Source organism: Clarias gariepinus, chromosome 13 (assembly GCF_024256425.1).
Source record: "Clarias gariepinus isolate MV-2021 ecotype Netherlands chromosome 13, CGAR_prim_01v2, whole genome shotgun sequence".
Taxonomy (NCBI): Eukaryota; Metazoa; Chordata; class Actinopteri; order Siluriformes; family Clariidae; genus Clarias; species Clarias gariepinus.
This window is the reverse complement of record NC_071112.1, coordinates 31,806,150-31,824,255: the sequence shown is the minus strand read 5'-3', so window position 1 is coordinate 31,824,255 and position 18,106 is coordinate 31,806,150. Positions and strand designations below refer to the sequence as shown.

Below are 18,106 nucleotides of genomic sequence, written 5' to 3'. Positions count from 1 at the left end.
TATTTTAAATCTTTGTTGACATATGAAAAGTTGTTAATGTTGATGCTTTTTCAAGAAATTGAAGCAGCTAGTTTAAACGTGTTTGTTTTGTTTCGTTTATTTTATAATAATTGTCATTACAGTTTAGGTTTTATATTTTGTCAGAATTTGGTATTAAACAAAGAAAAAAAATGCCGAGTTATTGTGTTTTTTTTTTTTTTTGTATTAGGTGTTCAGTAACATAACTGCTATTTATTATTGTTTTATCCTATTGGCGATTTTACACACACGCGCGCTCACAGTTTAAACACCGTTCCCACACCTGCTGTCTTTACAAGGGCTTTAACAGGTGTCCTAATTAAAGAACTGTCTCTCAAAGATGTGTACCTTCATCACATGCCCATGTACACAGATAGGCAAACACAGACCGAGCGCATCAGCACTCTCACGCCAATGCACACACACTACATACCTAGACGTTTCCTCATACACACCCACCACCCGTAGATGATGATGCAGGTCTTACACATACAAGAACAGATGTTGGTGCACCAACTGTTCCTTTCCTTGGCCAAGTTGTCGTTTAACACACTTCCCTTAACCAAAGCTTTATTTTTGTATTTCGCACGAGATGCTTCCTAGTATTCTGCTTGATGCTTCTGTGATCCTTACATGCGTCCACCTTCAGCCAGTGAAGTAGAAATCCACGCAGACGCTCATCATCCATGCTTTAAGTGTGGGTGTGGGAAGCTTCTAAAATATTCTTACAGACTATAAATGCGATAGTTGAATATTATACTGCTGACCTACGGTCACTCTGACTGGGAATTTAACCTGGTCTTTGCAGAGGAAACCACACAGTGGTGGAAACAAATCCACCAGTGAGCCCAAAAATCTAATCTAAACTATGTATGAAAATGTTTGGAAGACATTCTCTGTACAAATGGAGACTTTTGGGACACCCTCTAGAGTCTTGGGTAAAAGTGGATGGAAATTATCTGAAACGAGCCTGAAAAATACCACTTAAGACCAGTGACCGCTTTTACAGCTTTATGCCGAACTCCACTACTAATGTTATTTCAAACAAATTATGATCTTCATAAGTTCTTAATTCTTCTCATCATAACATATGTTTTAAAACCCTGGCAGGTGTAGTGGATAACACTGTGGCCTCACACCTCCAGGGTCTGGGGTTCGAATCCCGCCTCCGGTCTGTGTGCGTGGAGTTTGCATGTTCTCCCCGTGCTTGGTGGGTTTCCTCCATGTACTCCGGTTTCCTCCCACAGTCCAAAGACATGCAGATTAGGCTAATTTGTTCCCAAATTGCTTGTAGTGAGCGAGTGTGACAGACAATTTGGGAACATCAATTAGGACTCTGGGAGGAAACCAGAAGAAGCTCAGTAAGCACGAGAACATGCAAACTCTGACGCACAGACTGGAGGCACAAATCTAACCTTTGACCCTGGAGATCATCGTGCCGCTCTGCTTTGTTGCTATAACAGATTGAATCTAGTGAATATCCTAGCGTGCCTAATATTAGACATATCTACTATTTAGTTAGATATACAGTATATTAATATCTAGATATTTAGATTAGGTTCATTAAAAAAAGATAATGGCTTAGTGGTTGTTTTACTCTGGGAAGAATTCCTTGCATGAACGTCTTTGCGACCCCAGGACTGTACTGAACAAGTCTCGAGACCACGGACTGGCAGACAACAGGTCTGTCTCGGGGATTTGACCACAAATTACTGAGATATTTTGTTTACAACATGTACCCTGATAATTATTTCAGTGCTCCGTCACTTTAATTCCATTCAATATTTACACTCGACTGCATTACAATGTTTACTTTTTATATACTTCTAACTCTGCGCTCTTCTTAAAGGTACATTTTCCTTTGATCTATAGACCTAATGCAGTTATTTAATCTAATCATCATGGAAAAACGCTATGAGGAAAAATTTACCAGTGTCTGAATAATTCATGTTGCATAATCATAACTAAAGGTTTCCATTTTTTTTTTATTTTATTTTTTTTATTAAAGAAAGGTCCAAACTGGGCCAAGACTTCAAAGTGCTTCAGTACACAAAGATAGGACGTGAAATAAAGACTTCAAAAACTTCAGGACACAATCGTTATGATCATGTGGGAAGCAAAATCCCGGCCTGTTAATTAAGGATCTGTATCTACTGTACGTCTGGATTTCTTTAAAACTGCCTTTTTAACTGTGTCTATTGTTCTCTCAAAATGCTGTACAATTTAGATCAGTCATTAGAATAATAATGAATAATATCTGAATCAAAAGAACAGATTACACAGACTCGTATGTCCACAAAAGCAGAGGTGCTGTGAGTAATTTCCTTTCATCAGCACGGTATCCAGTTTGCGCTCTGTACTGTTCTAAGTTAAATGATGGTTAATGAGGTCCAGACATTAAGGTTGAGACTTACGTCTTTTTTAAAACTGTGTATCTTATGTCTGTGTAATTTCTTTTATGAATGTATTTTTATTATTAATGATTTCAGAACTTATTTTATGGTATTTAAACAGTATTGTTAAAAAGGCCATGAGGTATTTGAAGCACACACACACACACACACACAGACAGCTATTTATAAGCATACTGCAGTGAGTTATAAAGTTAGCACTTACTTGGTGTTACATGCTGTCTGCAATTTAAGTTAAATTTCACGACTTTTGGGGAGGGAATAAGACTGACAGGCTGTAACTGATTGTTCTAAACCAAAACCTTTGAAAAATCTGATTAAATGTCCCATATTTTATTATTACTTAAACATTTTTTTTTAACTCTGTCACTTAACGCTCCAGTATCTCAGACTCCATCTGCTTCACCCCTCCTCCAGATGAGCCATTTCAGTGTCGATGTAAATAAGCCACACCCCCTTTAAGTCAGTGGAGGGGTTCTTCTCATATGACATCAAAAAAGAACAAATCTAATTGGCTTGTTTAAACTCAAGGCAATGTAAAAAAAAAAAAATGGACAAAAAACAGAAAATGTTTATTTTCCTCTGACATGAGACAAACATAATAGTTTATTATATTTAGTATTAAAAACTATAGAACCTTTCATTATACATACAGTATCTGCTCTTTCATTATGAATCAACAGCAAATGTAGAAACAAACTAAAAATATCTTTTAAAAAAAAGATTTGCTTGTTTTCTAACATTAGGGCTATTTGCACTAATTAGCTAGTTAATACTACAAAAAGTTTTGTAGGTTTGTTGGTATTTCACAAACCAATAGCGAGCTACAAAACACTAACACAAAGTCTAATTATTAGCTGATTTAATCAAGGCTTATTTTTTTAAACAGACTTTAAATAAACCCATAAACTGTCCAGCTCTTACACTGCATATAAACCCTGCATGACGTCACCTAGAGGTTTCCTTAAGAATGGTTTTGAAGCTCAATTATTGGCAGAAGTTGACTCCGCCCAAATCCCTGGATATTCCATAAATGTGCAAATGGGCGACAGCACCTGGCTGCTAAACAGAACACGCCCACTTAGTCCAATTACCACAAACTAGCTAGCTTAGCATTAGTTTAGCTAAAATTCTAAGGTGGCTAATGTTGCTAAATTTATATGCTAACGTTACTTTGCATTTGCTCGATCTCAGTCGTCCACACCCATGCAAGTTAAACTATCGAGATTCCAGTAAGCTGGTCAGCTAAAGTGATGCATCACAGACATTTAGCGGTTTGACACCTGCAATGCAGCCATGCTTCTAATTATGGCTAATTTTATGGCTTAATATAATTTTAACTAAGAAGTTGTATAAAAATTGGCCCCCCACGTACCAGGCTGTAAACTTGTTCATTTATGGTATAAAGATTTAACATGGGGGTCTATAGGGATTGACTCACGTTCGGAACAGGCCCCCAGTGGACATTTGAGGAACCAGATTTTGGCACTTAAAAAAAAAAAATCAGAACTGTAGGTTGTCCTTTGGATAAACTTTGCTGATATTTATGTCCAGACATCAAAGCCCAGTGTTTATTCTTGTTCATTCTGTAACCACGATCGTAACTTCGCCTGAGTTTCCTCCCAGCTCCCAGAAAATGGACCGGCTGGAATAAAGTGCTCCTGGATGTGAACGAGTACTACAGCTAGTGTTCCTGGGATGAGCTCGACTGAGACTATGACCAGGATGAAGCGGTTAGTGAACACGAATGAACATGTGAATAAAAATTTAGTGATTTGTTAAGACTTTATAAATTAAATGATTTAACTTCAATACCTTCATCAGATTGCTTTTATGAAAAGATGCTGTTTTTAGGAAATTTCCTTTGTAGTTTTCTCTCAGGAATGCTACTCAAGCACATCACACACGCAGACACAAAGCTGTAACATAATGGAGATGTTGAAGTGTGTTGGCTAATGTTTTACATAAGAACGATGATTTGAGTGAGATGAGGTGAGACGAGATGCCCAGACATTTTTGAAAGCAAATACAAAAACAAAAAAAACAAAAAAAAAAAACAGATAAATAACCACAAACCAGATGTTGGATCATGTTACACACGTTTTATTACTTAAGTGGAATACATGATCTGCTGTCGACTCGGCAGCCGGAGGAGAGCTCTCTAACAACATGCACAACGCGCTTAGCTTAAACATGCACAAAAAGTTGGATGCTAAAATAGCCGTGTGTGTGTGTGTGTGTGTGTGTATACACACTCGCTCTCTCACACACCACTCACAGACACTGCTCTAGCAAAGATATAAAATAAAAGTGTCCCATGGTTGAGTGTGCAGACTCATAACGGTGTGTGTGTGTGTGTGTGAGACTGTACTCATGATTAATTCTACACCTACTGTATTAGATGTGAGGAGTGTATATATATATCTGTGTATGTGTGTGTGTGTGTGTATCCGAGACCCAGGACTGTCTAGGTCTGTCTATCTTTGGCAACGTATAAAGAAGACACTGGCGAGTTCGGGAGGTCGGAGTGAGGAACAGCAGTTATGAACCTGAACCCAATGCACCTACAATACACATTTTAAGCATTATGATCTATAACATATCTACGTAATAACTGCAGAATGATGAAAATTAGTGGATTTGCATTAATTATTACTGGCAAAGATAGATATATAGATAGATAAACAAAATGTCATTTAAAACATGAAAAAAGACAACAACAAAACTCTCCAGGAGCGTACAGTGGAAAGATACAAACAAATAAAATAATAAAAAAGGTGATAAAATATAAAGGGAATAAAATTAAAGGCCAACTTTACAAAATTACAAGATATTTTAAATACGTTTTTCCAATACAAGAATCCCAAATAAGGATCTTTCTCCTAAAAAATCCCAGACAAATTGAAAAAAAAACAAACAAAAAAAAAAAAAACACTGGTAGACAAAAAATAGGAGACCATGAAAAAGAGGAAAAATTCTAAATTCAGTATTCAACTCATGTTAACACACTTCAGGCCATTTTGTATGTAAAAAAAAAAAAAAATCAAAGACATTGGAATGATAAAGGCACAAAGCAAAAGATACATATTCGGATTTTGCATTTATTTCTTCTCTCTCCTCCAAAGTGTTAAAACTAGAAACTTTATTTTTGGGTAAAAAAGAAACCTTTACAAATATATACACATAGACTCTCTGGCTGTACATTCGCTGAAAAAACAAATATGCGTCAATTTTTGCTTTTTTGTCTTTTTCCCCACTGAGAAGGAAACCAATGGAGTGCAATGGATGTGATTAAGAGCAAATAAACAAAAGAAAAGTAAACCACCGGAGTGTTTCAGCATGACCTTTACAGACTTACAAGAGTTTATAAGTTACACAAACACAACTCAACACGTCTAACCAAAAAGGGGGACTTTTGAAATTTTTTGAATTTTTATTCGAATCTCTACAGGAGCGATTTCTCTGTCGCTGATTGCGCCTGGATTTGTTATTGCTCGTTTCTTTAGTCTTTCAATGAATGCGTTTTGACTGGAGTCAGTTTATGGTCATGAACATGTGATGTCTGGAGGTCAATGTGAGGACATGAGAGAGACACACATACAGAGAGAGAGAGAGAGAGAGAGAGAGAAAGAGAGAACACAGGGCGAGTCAAACTAAAATTCCAGGTCCAGTTATGAAAACAAAATCCTACAGATCCAGAAAAAATAATGAGCACGACTGAATGCCGATATTTGATATCATAGCGAGTGGTTATGTTTTGCCTTGCAGTGCTGCTTCGTCGTCTCATTAAGGTGTTTCATGTGAAATAAACAAAAGTTATTCAGTCTGTTCAAAGTGTTGAGTTGTACATGGAGAGGCTTAACACAATAGGCCAAAAAAATAGCGGGTTTCTAGTCTCTGGGTCGAGGTTTATACTTTACATAAATGCCTTTTAAATGACCTGCAACAGGCTACAACAGGATCGGTTTTTAAAGGTTCAACGTTTGATAACTAACCTCCAAAACAATCCAGAACAAATGCAGAAGACAAGAGAGATGAGGGACGCTGGTCCATGTCCACTGCAATTATTTACAACAGTCTTTTTTACTTTTTTCTTTGCATTTAACATGTGGATCAGCGGTGACTTGACCGACTAGAAGCATGAAGAAGGCTACTGTAAGCTGGTGATTTCTTTATGTCGACCATAGAGCTATGAATCACAGGGAAACTATTGATTCAATTTGATTTTTGAGCATCGTGATTTTAAATTCCATTCTACTGCACTAATATTTACTTTCTGATTTTTTAAAGTTTTAAAAAAACTACTAGTTACTAATTGTTTGTTAAATTGTTTAAATGTCATGTCGCGTACAAAGTGATGATAATCTGCTCCACACTCCAGTCCAGTAGGTGGCAGCACTGCACTAATCATGAAAATGCGCGTTGCTGAAAACGATTTGTATTTTTTGCAAAAGCTGTGGGATATTTTCACAGATGGAAGGTGACTAAGTCAATTTTACTTTGATACTTTACTTGGGTAGCTTTATTAGAGGACGCTTTTTTTTTGTTCTGTTTTACTCCACTACATCATACAGCAAATATCTGTACTTTTACTTCATGCACGGCATCGCGTTAAATAAGCACAGTGGCTAGTAGTATCTAAACTGGATTATCGCCCCCTGCTGAGTGTTTTGTGTAAGTGTATGAATAGTCTGGCTGCCATGTAAAGCAAGTGTTTGTAATCTAAATCGGCTGCAGACGGCGAAGGAACACGGCGCACACACACACACACACACACACACACACACACACAGAGACTTGTGTACTGGTGTAAAGGCTACTGTGAACTAATACAAGCTCAGTACTTTCGATACTTACAGTAAATAACCTTAAAAGGTGAGAACTTTCACACTGTTAATCAAGTAGAAATGTAATTGGAGGACTTCCACTTGAGTCGTATTTTACCCAGAGTTTTATTCAAGTACAGGATGTGTCTACGCACCCCTGTATATTTTCAAGGTTTTTGACCCTCCGTCTGGTGCAAATTTATCTAAACAATTAAGTGTAGATCGATTCTGAATCAAAAATTAACCTGTTAATCCAATTAAACAAACTAAAAAATAAAAAAAAAACAAGACACTAGGTTGAGAATTTATGTAGAGCTTGTTAAAACTTTAAATAACTATTTTTGATTAAATGAGATCATTTGTGCCTTTATTTGCTGTTAGACTTGATAAACACATTTGCACACCAAATTGTACATTTAATAGTTACATATCGCGGCTTAAATCGCACTACACTGTAAAACAATGCTAAAGGCGTCCAAAATAAACAAGAATCTCCTTTGAACAGCTGATGTCATGTTTTCATATTTATAAATGAAGCAGAAAACTGAATATTTTTTCGGAAATACCGGAGAACTGTGTGTAAAGTTGCACTACTGAAAGTCCACTTTATTTGTATTATTATTTTTTGCAGACTTTAGGAATTGAAACTAGTAGAAACCTTTTTTTTTAAAATTGTTTTGATCAGAATTATTTTTCATGGGAGAAAAGCAAATCTTATTTTAGTGCAAAGATAAAAACATGAAGCCGTTTCCTGAAGCCATGAGAGTAAACCAGATAATCAGCGACAGCATTAGGACACTGCTTTACTCTAAAATAATACATTTTATGCCAAACCGCACAAACACTCCAGCACTAAAGAGTCATGAAGACAGCAAGACAGGATTGCACTATTACTGCACTGCACTTGTCTTGGGGTTGGAGTGGAAGGTGTGCATGGTGCTGGTGTATTACAGCAACCAGAAAAACCCAGATACAGGAAGTGAAGTCAGTTGGGCCTGTGGATTTTTATTTTATTTTATTATTTTTAAAGCATGTTTTATGAAACTAATGGTCGGGTAAAAGGATGATTTTATTGTGTGGAAGCACTGCTGAGTCAAACATAATGCACAATATCTTAAAAGCAGTCAATCTCTCCCGTCACTCATTCACACATACACACACACACATACACACACACACACACACACACTATTTTTTGTTCTCTCTCTTAGAAAATGTAGTGGTTGAAACAATCTGAGCAAAACATTTAAAAAGACGCATCACCTCTCTACATTATCAGCAACATACTCGGACTGGAAATGTAACTTTCTTTACTAATTATTTCAAGTGCAATAAGCGCTCAGACGAGACGTCTAGACGAAGCCCGTCTATCTACGTGAGAAAAACAGGAGCGGACGGCGCTGGAATGGGAAACGCTGGCCGTGACGGCACGACGCTAAGAACTTGAGTAGGACAAAGAAACTAGTTATACACACACAGCAAGGCAGGATGGCACAGACGGTTTAGTTGCAGACAGACAGACAGACTCCATGAATACAGTGAAATATGGACAGAATTTCCAGGGACTAGAGGACAGTGGACCCACGACTTCCATTATTTTCTGTGTTGCATGTTCATAACAGCATTTCGGTATGTTTAAAAAAAAAAAAAAGAAAGAAAAATCATCTAAGGCTGAACCTGATCATTTTCAGAGTACAAGCTCCGTCCAATCACAGTCGCTGCTGTAACATCAGACACCCTCGTTATCCAATCAGAGTTCGTGGCTTGTGACATCACTGCAACACCCGTGTAAGCAGGTAGCGCACGAAGATGCAGATGTTGTTTCCCGTACCGTTCCCGCAGCAATGCACCATGGGAGCAAAGTGTTTCGGTCACTTTCAGCCTCTGGGTACTGGGAATAAAACCACCACTCCGCTTTCTCTTTATGCCTTGTTCCTGTCTGTGCAAAGCGTGCAAGTGTGTGTGTGTGTGTGTGTGTGTGTGTGTGTTCGTGTTCCACAAGCTCCACTCTGAGCATCCAACCCACCCAATTCTTTACACATATATTTATCTACATACTGATTGGACCGTGATCCCGCTCTGTTATCCTGCGCTGTTTGAGAAGCAGCTTGTCTTCGAAAGAAAAAAATATATATATGTATATGCATTTAATGCTGGTTGCCATTTTCTGATGTGCAATTTCATAACCAGTGACACCATAAAGACAGAGGATTAAAAAAAAGAGAGAAATATTAAAGAAACATAAAAAGGGACACTTTGGCACTTTAAAGGCTGAGACAAAAGATGAAAACATTTTTTGCGCACAGACATAAAAGATCACTCGTGAGCACGAATTGGGATCATTTTTCCCGTGTGTGTGCAAAGCTGTGCGTTTGCGTGCTGATCCTGGGTTGTGCAAGAATCCGACAAAATTCCTGATCATGAGGAAAAATAAAGAAAAAATGATAAAGAAAAAAAAAAAACTTGCAAGTTGAGATACAGGATGCGCCCGGCTATAACACGTCGTCCCAAATCTCAGGTGTCCAGCGTCACTTCCACAGTAGGGATGGTCCAGGGATCCACCCTAAACTGTGCCGTATCTCAGCAGCACTTCCCCCTGTTCCTCCGTTTCCCCTTCCCTCTGTTCGAACATGCGTCCAGTCCCGGGGACACACGAGGGCAGCTGTGGGAGAGGTCAGGGTCGGGTCGGGTCGGGTCGGGTCAGGGGAAGGGAGGGGAGGGGCTATAGGGGAGTTCACGTGCAGCTTGGAGATGTCTGAGGATTGAGATGCAGCGGAGCCTAAACACACGAGATCGTCGCCTCACATGGGACCTGCGCAGAACGAGAGCAGTTCAAAACTTAACAAATTTAACTACACTTACAGGAAACACATTCTGGTTTCAAGACCTTGATTTAATTACTTTCACACGGCTTCATCACGTAGTTACGGTTATATAAATTAAATACAATATGAATGGAAAAAAATATGACATTTTTTTCCCCCTGGAGCGAGTGCTATTTTGTAAGCTCTGGTGCGTGACTCTTATTTAAACTCAATGCTCGTCATCTTAGTCACATGGCATCGTGTTAAATTACAAATAAATACATTTGACAGCAAAGGAAACAATACTAGTTCCTTCATTTAGTTTCTATTTTCTAGCCCAGATGTTACAGGAATGCTGAAAAGAAAAACCACACACACACACACCTCTGTGGAAGAGCAATGGAGCACAGGGTCAGTTGTCATGATGATGGCTGGTCCAGAGGCGACTCCCGTCTCTGACGCTAGCCTTGCCGGTCAACACGCCCCGACCTCTGAGCCGCTCAGACGAGTTGACCTCACCTGCCGACTGCCTCCTCCATGAGCTCGCTGACGGCTCGCCCTCATCGCCAGCCTGCACAAAAAAAAACCCAAACATGACGTGCTGCATTCTGTTTGATACTTAAATAAATCTAGAGTCACTACAATTTGGTAATTTAATGATCCTGTGATCTGCACTTAACCCCCCAATACCCCATGTCCATACACGGCTGTGTCCCTAAAACACACTAAGAATCGTGTCGTCTATTAAAGACGCTTTCATACTTATCAGTTCATTTGCCAGATTAAATCTGAGAAAACGTAATACTTCGACATGATTAACCAACTCCTTGGAAAATACTTGAAGCTAAATAACTCTATAATAATAAGCTGGGCTTAAAAAAAAAAAAAAAAAGAACCTAGCCCATGATCCACAGCCAACCCAGTGATTTACACAAGGAACCAGTGTGTGCCAGGCTCTCTACTGGCTCTCGTTCTGGTGCGGATCTACAATTATCGCACATAATAGGCCCCGTGGCTAATGCGATGGGAAAATGCGAGGGGGAGACGGGGCACAGGAAACCGGTTACGATGCAGTGCCTGCCAAATGGGCAGGCGCAACCCGGGCAACTTCCTGTCTGACACAGGAAGGACTGGGAGCAGGAAATGACTGAAGCTGGCTCTGAAAGAAGACTGTGCTGTTTTGGACGAGATCCATCTGGCTTTCCCCGTGAACTGAGCGTTAACCTCGTTACAGACCATCACTGCACTATCTAACGTTCTGGACCTCATAACCAGACTGTCTGCTATCCGGAGGTATTGTTTCATATCTGGATTGGAAATGGAAGTGGAAATGCTCCTTTTTTTTGTGGGGTCCGAGAGACAAGGAGAAAGAACAGGAGACAAAAGAAAAATCAATCACAAATTATAACATCAGTTTGCAGAAACCCTGAAACAGGCGTCGGTGGAACTTTCTGGCAAGCATGCCATCTTTTATCTAATCTGACCGATAAAGATAACCATGTTTCATAACAGTGTCGTCTTTCCCAAACTGTGTGTGTGTGTGTGTGTGTGAAAGAGAGAGAACTCATTTACAGCTGACGACAATAACTGTCTAATAATACTTCATCAGATTTATGGTTGTTTCGCGATCCCTGGACATTCTGCTGGAATCTGGTACGAAGGTGCAGCTTTTCATTACAACCACAGTATAATTTACTTTCAATAAAGTTTAAGATTGAGAAAAGAAAAGAGGCAAAAAAGTACCTCTCTTGTCCAATACCACATCCTTCTGGCTATTTTCAACCTCATTTTGTGTAACTTTTGGATTTGTGGAACGTTGGGATTTTTTGATAATATCTGGCAACCCTAATTTCAGTTGTTAATACGTAAATGTGAATCTCTATGTTTGGAATTTTCTACTAATCATTAATAAGAATTGCATTTAAATAAAAACTTTAGATATAGAGCAAGTGTTGAATCAGTGAAGTACAATAATGCAATTAAATTAATCATACAAAGTAATATATAATAAAATTAATGCAACTAAATACAAAGATGAGGGCAAAATCTAAGTAAAGTAAAAACGCTAAATATGCATGTTAAGAATTTATATCACAAGGAATCGAAAATTCTAGACATAATTTTAATGACCCGGCAATTAACAAAACGAAGGACGTGTTTTTACTTAAACAGCAAATTTAACAAATTTATACATATTTTCATATTATACATATTTCCAGGAGGTATATATATATAATAACACACCACTGTGATTATGTTATTACGTAATAAACGCTAAGCAGAACTGCACTGAAGTAAAAGTACAGATAATTTGCTCTACGATGTGGTGGAGTAAAAGTTAAACATATGTTCTAATGTAACTACTCGTAAAGTACAAATTTGTAAAATATGTACTTAAGGACAGTGACAAAAGATTTACTAAGGCTTGTATTTAAATGTTTTTATATACTTTTAAGAAAGTTTCAATATAAATAAACAGTAGCCAAACTGTACATCAATCAGTGTGTTACTTTTGTTTAAAATGTAAAAACTGGTTAAAAAAAGTACATCATGAGCCATTTGGTTTGTACTGCAGTTAATAATTAGGATTTGTTCGTTCACATCATCTTTAATCCGTCCATCCATCATCTATATCCTGTGTAGGGTCACTGGGGGCCAGGAGCCTATCCCAGGGACATTAGGGCACAAGGCAAGAGAGTACACCCTGGATGTGGTGCCAACCCACTTCCAGGCACACACACACACACACTACAGGAACTCTGTCCGTGTATAGTGTGTGTGAACTGTTGTAGGAAACCGGAGAACCTGACGGAAGAACTCGCCAAGCACGGGGAGAACATGCACAGACTGGAGGCACATCTTTAACCCCCAACTCCAGAGGTATGAGGGAGCACGTGGTAGACGCTCCGCCCCTTACTGCTACCACATCATAATTCATTATCGATTATTCAAATAAACTTCATATATTCATACATAAAAAACAAAAAAGTTACACAGCTATATGGTACAGTTCCCAGATCAAAGCTATACAAGAAGAATCTACTAAACTACAGTTTTGGTTTTTATTTAGAAAAGTTTCATATTAATTTCCTAACTGGTGGGAAACTTCACGTTCATCCACGTTCACCCTGATAATGTAAACTCATGTTAAACAGCAGAATCTAAAATATTTCAACATTCAAGCACAATTTTAAGCTACACGTGCTGTTTTATATCCCAATAGGCATGTTCTCAAATAAATCTGGCCCCTTGCCAAAATTAGCCGAGTGCTTTTCTTCTTCTTCAATAACCACCATGGTACATTCCACAACTCAGCGCTACAGCTACTTCCTTTGTCATTCTGGCTTTCAGAAACAGACGCCATCGGCATCTCACTGGAGTCCAGTCTTTGTTCCAAAAGCAACGGAAATGACTTTTCCAGACAACCCAATCTTTTACATACAAGGAAACATTACTGAGAGTAAATAAGATTCCTGAGCGGTGAAACCGACCCGAATTCACCAGCGAGAAACCCAAACACTCAAAATTCAGCACCCGGGACTGGTGCAACAGTGGTGACTAACACACACACACACACACACACACACACACACAATTGTGCTCTTAGTTTCTTCGGCTTCATCATCTGGAGGTTCCAGAATAATCCAACACGTACATTATAGAGAAAATTGTAGAGTTTTTGTAGACATTTGTAATGTCTCACTAGTTTCTTTAGAAGATGATCAGGACTGGATAGTGTGGGATTAAAACAAGAGGTAGGTAGAAATCTAAAGATTGTCCTGTACTCATCCCATGAGTCTCATTCACAAGTATGCTAAGTATTTATCTCACTACGCAGAGCAGGAGACACAGGGCTCCCGACGGCGACTGAAATGGTCAGTGTGCCTAATGTTTTTATTTTGCGACTAGTCCTTCAATCCTGTGATAGACTCTCTCTCCTCTGCTTGGTCTGCCTGAGTAACAGACAAGCGTGATGGAACATCAGGACTGCGTTCACAAACCAGAGCGCTCGTGAACTTCAGAGCCCTTCTGAACAACCACATGCGCTCCTGTACTCCTGTACTACATAAGCAGCTTGTAAAGTGAACTGCAAAACAACAAGAGATTAATGTAACACTCAACTTCGTGGTATTTTTTGATGAATTATTTTGTTAAGAATTAAAAATGTGTCAAGAATTTCATTACATTTTCTCAGTAGCTTTTGAAACTCATCCAATGATGTACTAACTAACAAGCGTGACGTAGATTAACCGGCTAGCTAGCCAACGTTAGATAAAGTTATTCAACAAACATTGACAACTGACAAAAAACTAAACTGTTAAAAGTAAAATCTCTGACGTTCCTCACTCACTGCTCTTCCAACCCCTGCCTCCTCTACATCACATCCCATCGATACAGAGACCGAGTTGAGCAGTGGAAGTCCTCTACAGCCGCGATGCACTTTGATCAGTACAGGTATCAACTGATCACCTTCGACCACGTTCATTTACTCTTAATACTTCTATTCATACAAAACACAAAGATCTGATTAGACATGATACAATGCACGTGCCGCACTACCACGGATGCAACATGATGAAAAACAATAGGTGTATTTACATGGACCCTAATAATCCACTAATAATCCGAATAGCAGCGGAAATTTAAACAAATATGCATCGATACATCTGAATAAATTTTCTAATGGGACGATCGTTTCTGCACATTTGCCCCCATGTGAGGGGAAGTTCAGCCGATGTGACGAGTTTCTGGGAAGAAAATTTTGCTTCCATTCCTGATCTGTCTTAATACTTTCTTTCACCGGGTCTCTGGCTGAAGCGGGCGCCCTGATCGGCTCACATTTCACACGTAGTAAAAAGAATCAAACCGAACATAGATGAGACTGAGTTCTTGTAATCAAACATAATGCAGAAGGGCCGTGGAATTCTCTCCGGAGATTAAACGTATGAAGGTAAAACAGTAGCAAAACCCGAGAGCTTGCAAATTCGAATCTGAGAACTTGTAAAATGAATATTTGTATTTGTAAGTTGAAATTTGTACTCACAGCTCTGATGTGAAAAGCTGCATCTATCGATTTGCACACCTGTGTTTTGAATTCGAAGTTGCAGATTAACAGGCACAATTGTGTACTACACATTTATCTTTGCGCTTTACTTCAGTTTCACTGTACAACCACAAGTCGGCGCTCACAACCTCTCAGATCTGGCAGTACAACCTCAAATCCCGGCGCTCTGACTTTTGCTACTCATTTTGCGATATTCCTGTAGCAAAACTCACTTGTGCACTTGTAAACGCGGGGGCGGGGCTGGGGTGGAAATGAAGTCATTTTATTGGTCAATGCCTCACCAATGAACATTTAATTGGTTGGAGCCATCCAATGAAGTGGGACGTTTTGTGCGCGATGACGTCACAGACTACACAGAGCAGCTCGCGCCGTTTCGGTGGTGGTGGTCGTCTATGCCAACCAATTAAACGACATTGCTGCGCTTTTACTGGTATATAAAATCCAGTAAAACTAATGATAGTTAATAAAAAAAATTTCCAAGCGTTTAAAAACAAAATAGCTGATACATATGCATACAAATGTTTGCATTGTGGCTGGCGTTGTTCATTGGTGAGGCATCGACCAATAAAATGACTTCATTTCCACCCCAGCCCCGCCCCCGCGTTTACAAGTGCACAAGTGAGTTTTGCTACAGGAATATCGCAAAATGAGTAGCAAAAGTCAGAGCGCCGGGATTTGAGGTTGTACTGCCAGATCTGAGAGGTTGTGAGCGCCGACTTGTGGTTGTACAGCGAAACTGAAGTAAAGCGCAAAGATAAATGTGTAGTACACAATTGTGCCTGTTAATCTGCAACTTCGAATTCAAAACACAGGTGTGCAAATCGATAGATGCAGCTTTTCACATCAGAGCTGTGAGTACAAATTTCAACTTACAAATACAAATATTCATTTTACAAGTTCTCAGATTCGAATTTGCAAGCTCTCGGGTTTTGCTACTGTTTTACCTTCATATAAACGGCAGGTAAATGCACGTTGTATCTGATGGACGTCCATGGAAACAGTCAAGTTGGAATCTCCAACTGGAATAATTTCTATCTTGTAAGAATTTTTAGCACTAAGAGTTTTTTAGCAATAAAACCTGAACTGAATGGAATTTTACACACCGCTGAAGATCATATAACACAGTCAGTTGTAAGAATCTTAAAATAAACAGAATTAAAGGTTCAGTGATAATGAGAGACTCAAACATAACCCTAGTTCTCAGTCCAGTTTAACATTCTCCTTCGTTTTTTTTTTTTTTTAATAAGTGAAAGCGTAAGTACAAAGGAGAGAGAAAGAGAGAGAGAGAAAAAAGGAAAAGCCCCTAAAACCAACCCAAATTTTTCAAGCTTGATGAAGAACACAAATGTCTGGCTCCATTTAGTTTAAACTGAACACACTGCTGGTCTACAATTACTCTGTATCCGAAGAGGCATACCACTTTGGCAGGCTGTATTTTCTCCATAAGCTTCAGCAGGAGCACAAAGCCCAATCTGTAGTTCCTCCTGCCATTTTTTTTCCCCCTTAGAATTTTTCACTCCCACTGAAATTTTTTTAACCCTCTGTCTTTTTTGTGTTTGTCTCGGGGCCAGAACATTCACAATGCGGCCGGGTGGACATATCTCACGGCAGATAGTAACACGCATGTGAAAAGCATTTTGAGAACTGCATGTCGGACAAATTTAGGCAAGTACTAAAAGTGACACGTGTTTCAAAGTTGGGCGGAGCTAAGAGATTATAAATACTTATATAGCGCTGTATTTTTCATTCTTATTTATTAGAATTTGAATGTAGTGTTGATAAAAACTACAGTTTAAAGATTCTTGTGTTTCGGGAGAAACGGAGCATTTTGTTTTCGTCTATACAGCATGTTACTGGATGTTCATGAAGTTATATATAATCAACCTACATAGCAGTTTAATCTAGTCCTAGAAACCTTGTTGCTAAAATTTCTTAGCATGAATAAAGCCCAATGAGTTCTGCAATTTTATCAGAAATCTAAGTCGCTCTCAATCACCTGTTCATGCTTAACGCGAACTACAAAGCTAACTAGCTTCTAACACAAGGCTGAATTCCAAATCCCTCTCTAACCCCTGATCAAGGGCAGTACTTGGTGTGTGGAACAAGGGATTTTATACCCTGCATAGTGCACATTTAAACGCACGTTTTTTTTTAAACGTACAAGCTTTATCAAACATGAAACTTTTTAACTAAAGTCCAGTGCAAGTTGATTAAATGTCTTAAGACTGTAACGATACAAATCAGAAATGAGATTACAGCTCTATTTCCACCTGTAGTGTCGCTGTACAGTATGTGGCACTGGTGGCTCAGTGGTAGGTGTTTCACCTGCCATGCGGAAGGCCCGGGTTCGGTTTCCAGCCAGTGCCCAAACCCCAGCCATTGAATGCCCAAGCCCAGATAAAATGGGAGTGGGTTGCGTCAGAATGAGCATCCGGCGTAAAACCTGTGCCATGTTGTAGTGCAGACTGGATATTCCGTTGTGGCGACCCCTTGCGTATCGTATCGTAACCACTTTATTCACACGCTTTTATTTATTGCTTTAAAAAATATAACACTGCAAATATCTGCACTGAGCTGATATTCAGTAAAGTTCATTGTGTACCAAAATATATCAGTTAATTGTTTGCCTGTCTTTCATTGGTTAAGCACAAATGTGCATGTTCATGTGACAAAACGCAAAATTTAATTGAAAAATGAAATTTGACCAAAATACTTTTCCACTTCCCCTAGTTAAAAACAATAAAAAAATAAAAAGTATAACCAAAAACTCTCATGGCTGGCCAATTATTTAAACTAAGCAGAAGGGAAATATACTAGGAAGTATATTATTCTCATTTTCAGCATATGAAATAACTAGAGGCATTTAAAAGAGCCAGATGGCGCAAGTCTTTGAAGCAAAACTTCTAAAACAAACAGTTCATGGAAAAAGTCAAACACCATCTCTAGGGTAATCAAATCAATTTATGCACTATCAAAGCATGT

At 38.8% G+C, this 18,106-nt stretch overlaps 1 protein-coding gene across 2 annotated transcripts in view; it reads right to left on the bottom strand.

The window, feature by feature from the left end:
• Positions 1 to 4,511: 4,511 nt before the first annotated feature.
• The window catches only part of luzp1 (leucine zipper protein 1), a 57,309-nt gene continuing 43,714 nt past the window's right edge, over positions 4,512 to 18,106 (bottom strand). For both annotated transcript variants that reach the window (XM_053509477.1, XM_053509478.1), the window contains exons 4-5: positions 10,444 to 10,630; positions 4,512 to 10,067 (exon numbers count right to left, since the gene is read on the bottom strand). In XM_053509477.1, the coding sequence (XP_053365452.1) occupies positions 10,472 to 10,630 (159 nt within the window). In that variant the 3' untranslated portion in view covers positions 4,512 to 10,067; positions 10,444 to 10,471. The remainder of the gene's footprint in view (positions 10,068 to 10,443; positions 10,631 to 18,106) is intronic.